The sequence below is a fragment of the Schistosoma haematobium genome, chromosome 4 (genome assembly GCF_000699445.3).
Source record: "Schistosoma haematobium chromosome 4, whole genome shotgun sequence".
Taxonomy (NCBI): domain Eukaryota; kingdom Metazoa; phylum Platyhelminthes; class Trematoda; order Strigeidida; family Schistosomatidae; genus Schistosoma; species Schistosoma haematobium.
In genome coordinates this window covers 28,682,478-28,696,345 of record NC_067199.1, presented here as the reverse complement: position 1 = coordinate 28,696,345, position 13,868 = coordinate 28,682,478, and the positions used below count along the sequence as shown (strand labels likewise).

Below are 13,868 nucleotides of genomic sequence, written 5' to 3'. Positions count from 1 at the left end.
AGTAAACACGTAAAGTTTGTCCTCCCTTATGAAAATCTTTTAAAAACCACAGAAAATGGAAACAATCATTATGATATTTTAAACTTACTTTCTTAGTTGAATTATTTTCTGTTAACAAGTAATCCACGGAACATGGTTCCGCCTTTATTTTACCAGTAGCATTTATACAAATACTATAAAGTGCTCTCGTAGAAGGCAGGATACTCAGTTGAAGATTAAAGAAATGTAACTTTTCAGCTTGATTCACGACTGAGGTATCCTTTAATGTCAAGACATTATTCGCAACCTACTCGTTAAACAGAAGGTTGGCATGGTTTGTACTGACAACTTACCAAATTAGGACCTGCAAATGCTATGGGTTGGCTCTCACAAAAATTCACTGTAGAATTCTTACCTAATGGTGAGATTTTCGCTTCAAACTTAACGGATACCAAACTTGGTTTATATATCTGGATAAAAACTGTTAGACGAACTGATCGATTCATCATTGGCAAAGTAGTGTCATAAACACCTAAAATATATTTTAAATTAAATTTGAATATGTACGTATGAATATAAAATAAGACTTGCTCGTCCCAATACCTCGGAAAAGGAATATCCAAAGAAATATGAAAACAAGACCATTTTGTGAAAGAATGCCTGTCGACGAGACTTATCAGAGTGAATCTCCAAAGTTCGGCAATGAAATATAATGAAAAATAATAGTTTAGATTTTTTGTTTTTTTTAACACGACAGTGATAACTTTATGAAAACTTCAGCTTGATGGAAGCTAGAAGATAGCCAATTAAGCGTAATTATATGCCTTATAGTTGTTAGAGCTCTAGTGGTGAGTGGTGGTAGTAAGCTTGGTAAATTAAAATTATAATCTTCCAGTCTGACTGAGTTTAACCGCATTAAATGTGAACCAAAATCTTCATAAAAGACCTTAAAAAACTGAATCGAATTTCCGGTCAGTTCTAAACTAATCAGAAAGCAGCTTTTAAAAATGAATAGTTTATGAAATCATAACCTTGAACGACGTATACTAGTGCAATTCACGGAAACCTCAACAAAGCATACTATGAATATATTAATTAATTTTTATTCAGGAAATAAGTTGGACAAGAGATATTTGATGCCAGTAAACAGTTTAATGATAAGTAAAATGTACAAAGTTAAAAAAAAACAACGAAATAAAAAGTATCTTCGTGGTCTAAACAAGTTAGTAACTATTTGATAGTGGTTAAATTCGACTATTGATCACAACACGGTCAAATCATACTATTTTTTCCTATTAAACTTCACTATGACAATAGAAGATGGCTGTAAACTAGCGAAATCAGATATCAGGATTCTCGCAGTTTGAATAAATCTATAGTGATTCCATGATAAACAGCGAAGAAGTACTATCGTGTATTTTTAAGCAGGATGATGACAACACATTTTAGAAACTCTCCTAATAGAAGTTTAGAAGTTGTAGGACAAATCTGTTAACAAATCTTTTACAAAATAAAGTAGTGTTACAAGTAGCAGGATTATTCAGAATTTAAATGCAATCACACAAAAGTAAATTTATCTGATAATGAAATGTATAACAATCTGCTAGCAGATATCATTTGGTCAGTAGCAATCGCCCTTCATTTGTAAACTGATATATAATGTAGGTATGAAACTCAATTATCAGGTCTCGATTTCATTGAGAGGCCTGTGAAATCCGTATCATACAGGAGCTTATATTTGAAGTGACTTCCACACATGCTCATTTTTGTGGTCCATATTTTTATATGCAGGCATTTAACTTTTCGTAAAACAAATCCTATTCTGATGAATAAAATAACCCATAGTGTCATTAAATAAGAAAAAGAGAATTCAGTGAAGAAAATATTTTTTTCGACGAAATCATTTATTTAAACTGCACTTCCGTATATATAGTTATATGGAAAATATATGCCAATTAGACTATTAACTGACCCATAAATCATTTTCTTCCTTACCCCTTGATTAGTACGTAACCTCATTTGTTATTTATCCTCGAATCTATTTTGGTGATGCAATTTTTTCCATCCTCCTATAGACATACATTTTCCATATAACTATATATACGGAAGTGCAGTTTAAATTAATGATTTCGACGAAAAAAATATTTTCTTCACTGAACTCTCTTTTTCTTATTCAAATCCTATTCTTCTTCCCATTAGTATTGTCTCCACTTAGAGATCTGTGTCAATAATCTGATCTCGCATTCAGCAAACACAGGGACTAAAGTAACAATACGTTTATCCATTGGTTTATTTACAATTATAAACCGTGTATTGTTCACGAGATGATTAACAGTAAAATATATCTTAAAATCAATGATTTTTCGGAATACGACTTCTGGAAACAAATATTTTTATCCATCTTGAATAACAATGTATTTAGCCCCTACCATCATCTTCATTCCTCTTAATCACTCCATCTTTATGCATATTCGATTAATCACAATAGCTCTTGTCATTTCAGTTCAGTAATAAATACCTTTGGTACGTAGAAATTGTCATACCATTACACTACAAGTGTCATATTTAATAGCTTTTCGAAGTAAAACTGCCAAACACTTTTCAATTTATGACTGGGCAAGACAGAATAAACACTGAGCTTATTCAAATTCATCATCAACAGTTGAAAATGTTTTATTCACGGATCTGTCTATGCATAAATGTTGTCACCAACTATATGTGGTTGTTAAGAATTGATTAGTAACACCAGTTTGACGAGGTCATCATACTGACCGGTAAGAAAAGTGATTCATCGAAGGAATATTAACAGAGAAATAATTATCAAAAGGTTCAGGTGATCCCCAAATGATTATTAATGGAAAATATATTTTATGCATAACACCAAAATGAAAGTAGCAGAATAAGTGCCTAAAATCATATCATATGCAATATGAAAATTCGGTACTTGTGTAAATAAGTATCATAAAATGGAAAGGCACTTGTTACTGTTTTGACAAGTGCATACTTAATTTCATAAACATACATACAGGAAGAGGTGTAATCTTTCGAAAATACAACATTCATGAGTACCACGTTTTGAGTATCGTGGTTAGTCGTGAAACATCAGGTACTTAGTGTTATAAAACACAGTTAGACTGAACATAACTGTTAATATATGATACAGTTAACAATATACATGGTTTATACAAAAACAGAGTGTTTAACGTTAGAAATCATTGTACGGTGAACTTACCTGGATTTTGTAGATTTGAAACGCTAACGTAGCCAATGGTAGTCAGTGCGAAGTTACCACCAACGAATTGTTGCGTATCTATTTTGTAACCTTCTGGGTATGTAGAGAATGTTGTAGGTAGTGTCAAAGATATATGTCCAATCGAAGCACTAAACTCATCAGTCGTGAATGTGAACTATCAAACAATTTATTAGGAAACAACAGTAAGTACTTTTCTGTACGTGTATTTAAGGAAATAAATACGTTCAGTTTTGCATTGCGTGAACATACAAAAGTAAAGTGTTTATATACAGATATTATCTACTCAATGTCTTACAACACTATGATGCATATTTAAATGTACTCGATTAATTTTGTCTGAACATGGATGATCTCAGATGTTGTAGACGTTCTCTCGTTATCATATTGAATAATTACCTGTTTCGTATTGTATTGGTTTGTTAAAAATTTGCCACACTTTATTTGTTCAAACAATTAATAGTCTGTGAAACACTGATCTGGTATATTTAACAGAATTCGTATTATGAAATTGGATAATATTCATCAGGTCAAATACTTAAGAAAATTATGGTTGATATGACCATTGATATTAAAGAGAAATAGTGATAGCATGTCAGCTATAACAACACACTGTCAATACCTAAAATTGTCCCTATAAAAATGAGAATATAATCACCAGGATAATAAGTCTAGCAACTTCATTTCGTTCTATTTGGTCGATTATTCAACGTACTTCAAGTTTTTAAATGTTATATAGTCTACGATTTTGATTTATGGCGGTACGATGATGTAAGATAAACCTTAATAGAGTTTTATTTTATTCACCCGTCCTTCTTTAAAACAGATCTTGTTTTTTTCAAAAGAGTGGTTGATTATTCTTATATTTCTTCCAATGATTTAAAGGTTTATAAATGTATTTCAATATCATATCAGAATTTATCGTAAATTAATGAAAAACACTGAACGACATTCAGTGTATTTGTTGAGTGTGGTAAAGATAGAGGTGATGCTTATAACCTATTCTTAAGCAGAGTAACTGAATAAGATCAGATTTTCACAGACATCTGACTATCAGGATTTTACTATTTTACAACATCTCTACTCCTCTAGCTGATATTCTCTGGAGTAATTGTCATCAAAACCTGACACCTTTTCTATTTAGTTTGTAATTTTGAAGTGTTCATCAGGACCCGGTATGTTTTAATAGCCTCGTCTAGTTCTACTGAATTTATCATCACCGTTAGATTACAGATTTTTGTACGAAAACTAACCAATAATAATTATTATTCGAAAGAGCGAACTAAATATATGTATAATCTGTACTGAAGATTGAATCATATGTGTTATTGATCACCAAATGAAATTTATCGTATTAGCGAAATCTGAGAGGAGGAAACAAACAGTCTTGATTGCTGATTTTCGTGAACAGTTTTTTTACTGTCAGTTAAAATCTGGATTATTCTGATAACGAATTAGTGGTAAAATTAGGTAGGATACTGACTGTCAACAATGGCCAATTTTGTAAGAGAGAGGTTTTGATATAGTTAAGTGGATAAAAGCAATTCTGGGTGATCGGTAAATAAATTTGTTACATGCCTTGCCTCCAAACAATGAACATCCTTTTGATCCTCAAAAAACAATAATATTGAAGGTGCCACAGGTATTCGGAGTTTGACAACACTTTAACCAATAACACCTAATATGGATCGTACTCACCAAGTGAAATCAAAAGACCGAAGCGAGAAGGTTCTGTTATATTTCTCTTTCTTACGGTATGACCCAGTTATAGCATGCAACAATTAAGTCAGAAGTCTTATTATTTAACAATTTTTTCATAAGAATGTAAATTGATCAAGTATAATACTTATCACTCACCACATAATCGCCAATGGGTCTGCTTATAAAGTAGTCTACAGAATACTCATAAACCCCACCTACTTCCACTTGCGGTGGGCACTTGGTAAAGTTAACTGAATCATACTGAATCGGACAGTTCGAGGAAACTCTCATGGGAATATCTACGGTAATCTTTGGAGTCAACAATGCCTCCATTCTGACTGTTAAATTGGTACCTATTGGTGGAATCGACATTTGAGGGAAAAGACCAACTTGGAATCGCATCCTAATACTGAAGTCATTTGAATCATTGGCAGGAGCGGATGAAACACTTATCTGACTTGTCATTGTGAACTCCGAAGACTACGGAAAACAATTAACAAAAGTGGATTAAGGGCTAGAATTCTCAGGAAATTATCCATTTTTATATCTATAATTTGGCACCGAAGATATGAGTTAATATCAACTTACGAAGATATACTACTGCAACTTCAAACCAGTTTAGACCCATTCACAGAACCGATTTTAAGCGATGTTGAGTCATTTGATGCGACATCTTTTATCATATATTTCCTCAAGTTTGTAGATTGACTACAATTATTTGGTATATCAACTCATCTATAACCAAAATCTAATTTATGGAATAAAACAAAGCAAATATAGAAAATCAGAAATTTTATCTATTACTGCTCCTTAAAATATGAACCTCACAAAGATGTTTCTACATCTTATCTGATCCTTTCTGTTTTAGTTCTTGTATTTCCCCCTTCTTCGTCTCACTAGAACTTTTACTCAGTGATGACTATAGTCTTATATTACAGTGTTTTCTTTCTTCTAATCTTGTCAATTATTCTGTTCTATTTACACTCACTTTTCAAATTCATACTCATAATGGGTTTTTGTATTCAGGTTTTCGATAGGTTGTTAAGATATGGAGATTATTGGATGAGACGTAAATCAGGAAGGTTTTTTAAGCGAAACTGAATTAAATTTTATACAAATTAAATATCCATTGTTATGAATCTTCATAATCTCACAGTGAGTATTTAATAGTTGATTTTAACTATTTAAAAACTTTTATTCTTTCGAGTACATAATCAGCATCAGCTGGCATTTTGAATATTTTTTATATGAAACAGAACTTTGATATTTACTCTCAAGCTTCAGTGAAATATGGAATAAGTCGTTGCACATATCGGTGTACTTTCCATAGTAACTTTTACCTAGTACAATATTTTTAATTACAATGTAAGATATATTGAAGGCTAGGAGAAAAGCATTAGACGATATATCAGCTTCATGAGAGACTGTTAACTAAGGGTTATACCTATACACACAGTGAATTCAGAAAACCTGATTGTGTCTACATAATGTAATTCGAATTATCTAGAGATTTCTCATTTTTATACACATTTAATGCTTGTTAGACGAAGTGTATTTTACTATTAGTAAACATGAATCAAACTGGTCTGTTTACTATGTTTCCATGAGAAACGTTTATGTACATAACCATGTGCTATTGAAACCTACTAGATATGCTTCATTATTTTCTGAAGTGCAGTATCAATGGATATCCACAACCTAGAAACTTCCAGAAATTATTTAACACATCACAACGAACAACCTCTAGTGACAGGAATCAAGAGGTGTCATATGTATATTTATCTGTACATTCCTTGTTACACATACATTTACAATCTCTAACAGAAAACTCTGTAAACAGTAAAATTAATCAAACTACATTCATATCCTTACCGAGCAATTATTGTTCAAGTATGTGAGGTTACTAAACTTCACAGGATAATTATTTGCTATATTTGAACCGTTGTAGTAAGCAAACAAATATTGTATATATCCGTAATAGACATTATTTAGAGACGGACCAGAAAACTTCATGATCAAACTATTATTTCCAGGTGGAAGGACAATTACCGAATCAATAAACCATGCATCGAAGAGACAATAATTTGGATTGTCCTGGATGTATACTCTGGAAAATGTGACATTGATAGTATTCGGTGGAACTATGACGCCCTATAAAGAAGAAAAATTGACATTACTCATCTGAAAACCTCAAATCAATTATTTTGGCTAGTACACATCATGGTTCTATATCTTACTGTGCACATTTGCTGAATCGTATCACAATGTCCTGATGAAAACACTATTTTATTTCATTAACATCGGAATTATTAAATCGAGTTCATTAATGAATGAAGGTTGCAATCTGAAACACCACATTGTTTTGTAGGATAAGTGACTGTGAAATGCACACGAATTCAAAGACGATTATACCTACTTACAACTCTTACTAATACCATTATTTTAAATTGTTTTCATACTTGGAAAAACACTTTTGACAAAAATGATTATTCGTAGCATTTTATGAGAGTTTGACGTTCATTTGATTTGTAGGTTGTCACCAGTGGTAGCATACCACTAATCGTGTTGATATTCTGCTGCTGCTGCTGTTGTTGTTGTTGTTGTTGTTTGAACATCAAGGCTCAGAACTATGAGATAAGATTTGAAGAACCATTGATCATATTGCTATGCTTGTTTCAAAGAAACAGGCTACTACAGTGTCAACTGAAACAAATCATGAAACTCTTTCAGTGGCAGCTTACCAAATGTGAAATCAATGACAAAAACTGCATTTTCATTTTAAAAAATACTACAATAAACAGAGATCATACCCTCTTGACTGCAGTGATTTCACTTCCTGTTTCCTCGTCAGAATTATTTTCATCAATTAAAATGTTGACCGTTGCATCATCAGATATATTTAGTGAAGTATTTGCATTCCTAACTGTCACTTGGAAAGTGATGGTGTGATTATTCTTCATTGTTTCATAATCACTTTCAATTACTTTCAAAATACCAGTTGTTTCATCGATAGCTACTGGTAAGTAGTTTGAACCAGCTACAATGTTAAATTGAACACTTTCACACGATGCTAAGGAGGAGTTTTCATCACTCAGAGAAAGAATACCAATCAGACTTCCATTGATCCAGTTAGAAAACTTGGTTTCGAACGTGAATACTGTCTGAGTGAATTTTGGAATTCTATGTACTAAAATGGTAAGCATATAATCTCTACAAAGTTAATATTTCACAATACATATGTAAATGAGAAATGAGTTATGAATCATGGAATGGACAATATTTCTTCAACTGTAACCAATGCACAATACAAATGATCGAGCGTTTTTACAAATAGATGAATCAATTCATGAATAAATTTTGTTTAAGTTAACCAACTGACGATTTTCCAAGATTTCTTATAACAAGATGCGAAGTAAATTTGACTATAAGCTTATCAAGAAGTGTGACTTATTATCCATTCAGTGTAATGTTTATTTCTTATACAAGTAATTTAGTTAATGAAGAACTCAGGTGTGGAAGACCAATTTATTGTTCAATGCAAAATTACAGAGCTTTTCCATGAAATGTGAAAACCATTCATTGAACACTTCATTTCCAAATCCTACATCACTTGTCCTTACATCATTCATGATTCATCCATCTCTCAATGCCTTCACGCTTCCCCATTCTGTTTTATTCAGTGCTATCTCCACAAGCTTCTTTCGACAGACATTTGCACTTCTGATTGGCTTACATACTACTTATGTAGACAATTATCAGTAGAATACACCACAGAAAATCTTATGAGTTTGAGATAAGAGTCTTTAGCATCATCTTGATAAGGAAATGATAGGATGTAACCAAATATTTATAAAACCGAACAGAAAATTGTCTTGTTATGAGCAATATTGACTAGTTAAACCATAAATGACTGACTTACCTCGCTCTTCACAGGTTTTCCCAATCCAACATGTATTACATACACACGTTCCATTAATGTAGTGACCATTAACACAGTTCCTAGTCAAAAATATTGTGTATTGCGGTCTTATACACACCAGTAATTTAGAATATGTAGATAAGTGAATTTTGTTATGTCTGTTTCAATAACTTTAGTTTAATGCATGAAACCGACTTGCGAAGAAAAACATTATTATGTTAATAAAAATCAGTTATTTGAGTCTGAAGATGTGATAACAAGGTGTATACTTAGTACAACAAATTTTTTTCGATACATTAGCTAAATATATCGGAATGTGTACTATTTGGATATGACCTGGCCATCTTAAAATCGTAATTTAATGAATATCTCTGCACAGTTTAGTACTTCTACAAGTTTCTCCATCTTGCAAAGTTCGTAAATCGAAACTAAGAGTAAAGAGCTTTGAATATGATTTCAATACGAAGTCACTGACTGTATTTACTACACAATCAACAACAGATCATTAAGGTTTAGGGTTTGTTCATTCAGTTCAACCATAAACGAAAGTGAAAATAATGCCAATAATTAGCCCGAAAGTTTTTAGAAGTGTGCTCAGCTTACTTTCAACTACCATTCTTATACGCAATTGATGTGATATTCCAAACAAACAGAAACGTCAGCAAACATGCTTATATCAAGATAACGCATTAGCATTAATGGCTGACTAAAGATCAATTAAGTTCCACCTTTACTTTAGACAGTCTGAATATTTTAAATTGCTTTTTGTATATTACTGAACAGTTTTCGCACTTACCAAAAATATTGAAAGTATTAAAATCGACAGTCAGTAAAACTATGGATAGACTATTTCGAGAAACTTTATCTTCAGCACTGTCTTTCATCGAACGTTATGTAGAAAGTTATATCATTCAACTGAAATGTCTCCAGGCCAATACTCTTAATTAGTTTAGAACCGTCATTTAAACTAATTAAGTCGAGATGTGTTTAGTAGTTATGATTACTTTCATCTTTTCTATGGGCTTTCTATGTGTTAGCTTCTAGAGGTGATCCTTTCCTCATTTGATTTATTATCAATTAGTTGCCTGTCTTTAGGCTCAGTTACTGATTTAAATAGACTGAGAATATGTTTGTGGTTAGTTTGCACAGTAATCATTTGCAATTTAGTTCACTTATATCGAATGGTAGAACAAACGTGTTTGGGATGTAGTATTGATACAGAAGATTGAAGATATTGCTCTACTACTTGTTTGTAGCATAGTTTAATTTGACTGTGATTATGGTTGACCGCTTCCTCTATCGTTTTTGTCATATTAGTTCAATTGGCTTAGTGATTGTGAATTCTAGACATAAATAGTTAATAAACGATGTCTATACTGTATACCACAAGTGAAATAAATGTCATGTAACTGCTCAGTACAAACAATTATACCACATTTTGTGTTATTTATGCATCTATATCACACAGAAGGTTATTAGGTGGTTGAAGATAGTCGGTAGGAAACGCTGGTTGTGTTGTTATTCGGGGCTTGCTAGCAGCTAAGTAAACCATAGATTTAGGTCACCACTAGGAACTAAACATACATGGTATTAACGATCATTCGGTAACCAATCTCTCCTGTTTATTAATAAGCCTCTAATCAACAAAGGACACTTAGAGAGAATCATATAAATATTTATTACCATCACTACTATGATCATAAACCATTATTATTCTTTCAACAGACTTACGATGAATTATTTTCACACAATTTTGACGATTGTTCAGATGATCCATGAACTACTGAATGCAATATATTAGTTTAAACCTAAACAATCATTCATCAACTTACAAACAGTATGAATCAGTATAATGATCAAATCTGTTGGAATTCTTTGATAGACTATCATTATGTATGAATGTGGAAATGTAAGTAAAACGAAGGTGATGATGATGATGATGAAATTTTGGGTTCAACTTTGTTTAAAATATTTTCGGATGATTTAACTAATTTCGGTCAGTAGCTAAATTAATTTCAAGTAAAGCTGAATTCATTTAAATAGTTGCAAAATATGTAGTCGTTTCAGCCAATCAGAATGCAGTCACTGGATTTTGGGTAGTTACACCTATTTATTCTAATCCCTAATAACAAACGAAACCTGATGACAATCCACATATTTGTCATATGAATGAATTTTTGAACAACAGAAAACTTGAACACTCCAATAGCAACAATTATTCCTATATACTCTTATACTGACCAAAAACATAATGATGATGACAAGTCTTTAGTATTTTGGGCGATAGTGAGTTGAAAGTATGAAGTGAATCTGAGATGAAACTGTAATACACTGTAGTACATGCAAAGTTGTCCTTAAGGTAAATGAAAAAGCCTAACACTTTGGTAACCAGGTGACTGAAAAAAACAATGTTATACGTTGACTTGATAAGTGAACAATACAAAATGGTGTTCTATAAGAGGTCGTTGATATCTTGTTTTATTTAATACATCAATTGCCCTTTACTGAAACAATTCATATCTGTCATATTGTAATAAAGCATTGTTATAATTTAGCCTGCAGATAATTTAAGGACAACAAATTGAATGAATATAAGCCACCGGTATTTAAGCTTTTCTATTGTCTATCTGGAATGATTCAGTGAATAAATGTTCTTTCACCATTATTTTCATTACGTTTATTACGTTACGGAGACATAGTAGTTAAAGTGAATTAACTCTCCGTGTCACACCTTGCAATTGTTTGTAATAAATAACTACAATACGGAACAAGAATTGAAGTGATCTACCACCATTTTAATTGCACCCTTTATAATACTGTGGTTAAAACTGTTGTTTGCTTTTAATAATTCAACTGAAAATGTATTTATATGTTGAATTAATTACAGTCAATTAGTTCGCACTGTTTTATTCCGAGTTTGAATTTCTCAGATGCACCAATGTAGTCCAACTAAGAGAAATGTATTCCAGTTGAAGGTGTTAATTCGACATGTGTGATTGAAAACATCAAGTAATGAGACAACAGTTTGCATTCTTACTTAGTATGAGTTACTGAATATATCATGTTTTTATTTTTGTATCAGTCCGAAAATTTCGTTTCATCATTCATTCTTTCCCCTTCACATTAAAATTAGTCTCATATCTAAATAGAAATATGTAGAATGTTCCTTTTTATCCCAGTTCTCGATTACTGTTGTTTAAAATTTAAATATCAGATAATTTTTTTACTAAAGTTACTGTATCACCAATTTCAAAATCAACACACATTCCTAATACCATAGGATCATAGACGATCATAATTCTGTGAAATAGGGGTAGAAAACTTAAAAATGATTAAAAAGATGAAGATATGGTCTTGTAAAGTTAAATCTCATTTCTTGATTTGGCAGTTCATAAGACCACATTATCTAGGAGTTTTCGGATATGCAATTTAATCTCAGTCTAGATATTTTGTTTGGTTCTGTTTATCATTTTATATACACGTAGTCAGGACTACTTATCTAGGCAGTAGAACGGAAATTTCATAAACTACAAAATTGCATTTTATAGAATCCAACACCTGAGTAGTACTGATCAATCCTAACGTATCCAATCACAATAATCTAAAAGCTAATCAAAATCCAATTTACAATTTCCCACTAAGTAACAATAGCTCTCCGTACACAAATGTTTTGGAATGCGATCATACTATCGGAAACAGAAAAACTTCATTGTCAAACACTGTTCAGTTAGAATTCAAACTCGTAGATAAATCACCTGAATGCTTGATGGCTTTCGTAGTTCGCTAATTTTCCGCCCAGTACAGTAGAACTGTGATGACATTTGTATTGAAAATTCTGATTTTGGTGTTCGTTGACAGTTGCTTTGAGTCTCAGATGTTCTTCCGTTGCCTTGTGACGTCCTGTGACAAATTGCTTTGATTTATTCAAGCTCACTAATCATTACATCTTTTGCATCTACGCTTCTGAATCATTCGTACACTAGATTGTTTAACATAACTCCGCCTGTAGCACTTCTAGAGTTACTGCCGGTCCCAAGTCCGGGTAAAGGAGGAGGGTTGGGCATCGGGTCAGCGTTTCCATCCCGTAGAAAACTAACTCGCTAAAAAAGCGCTTACCAGAAAAAATAATTCAAACCATTTTAACTCTGCCCTGGGAGTAAGAAGGTCTTCATTTAGAAGAATTATAACGCTTCCTGATGAAAGCCGAGTTCCTTCCGAGGCTACGAGGCCGATGCCCCTTCTAACAACCAGAGCAAAACTTTTTGTAGGTACATGGAACGTCCGAACAATGTGGGAGACCGGGAAGATCAGTCAAATAGCAACGGAAACGAGGAGATACAACTTAGTAGTACTGGGAATCAGCGAAACCCGCTGGACCCAAGTTGGACAGAAAAGGCTAGCTACGTGAGAGATGCTGCTGTAATCCGATCACGAAGAGGAGAATGCTCCACACACTCAGGGAGTCGCTTTAATGCTGTCCAAAGTAGCACGAAATGTACTTGTAGGATGGGAATCTCATAGATCCAGAATCATCAAAGCATCATTCAAAACAAAGAAGGAGGGTATCACAATGAATATTATCCAATGTTATGCACCCACCAATGATAGCAACGACGACATTAAAGATCAATTCTACGAGCGGCTGCAGTCAATCATAGAGAAATGTCCAAGAAAGGACCTCACCATTCTAATGGGAGATCTAAATGCCAAAGTTGGAATAGACAACACCGGATATGAAGATATTATGGGACGACATGGACTGGGACAGAGAAACGAAAATGGAGAAGGATTCGCAAATCTATGTGAATTCAACAAATTGGTCATAGGAGGCACAATATTTCCACACAAACGTATACACGAGGCTACATGGATCTCACTGGACCACACTACAGAGAACCAGATAGATCATATTTACATCAACAAAAAAATTAGAAGGACAGTAGAAGATGTGAGAATCAGGAGAGGTGCTGACATAGCTTCAGATCACCACCTAGTTGTAGCCAATTTAAAACTGAAGCT

At 32.8% G+C, this 13,868-nt stretch overlaps 1 protein-coding gene across 1 annotated transcript in view; it reads right to left on the bottom strand.

Moving 5' to 3' along the window:
- JMJD6_3 (jumonji domain-containing protein 6) overlaps positions 1–13,868 on the bottom strand; it is a gene marked incomplete at both ends in the record, with an annotated part of 120,091 nt that overhangs the window by 86,074 nt on the left and 20,149 nt on the right. The window contains 2 exons of the mRNA XM_051219346.1: positions 89–286; positions 333–511. Of these exons, the coding sequence (XP_051066706.1) occupies positions 89–286; positions 333–511 (377 nt within the window). The remainder of the gene's footprint in view (positions 1–88; positions 287–332; positions 512–13,868) is intronic.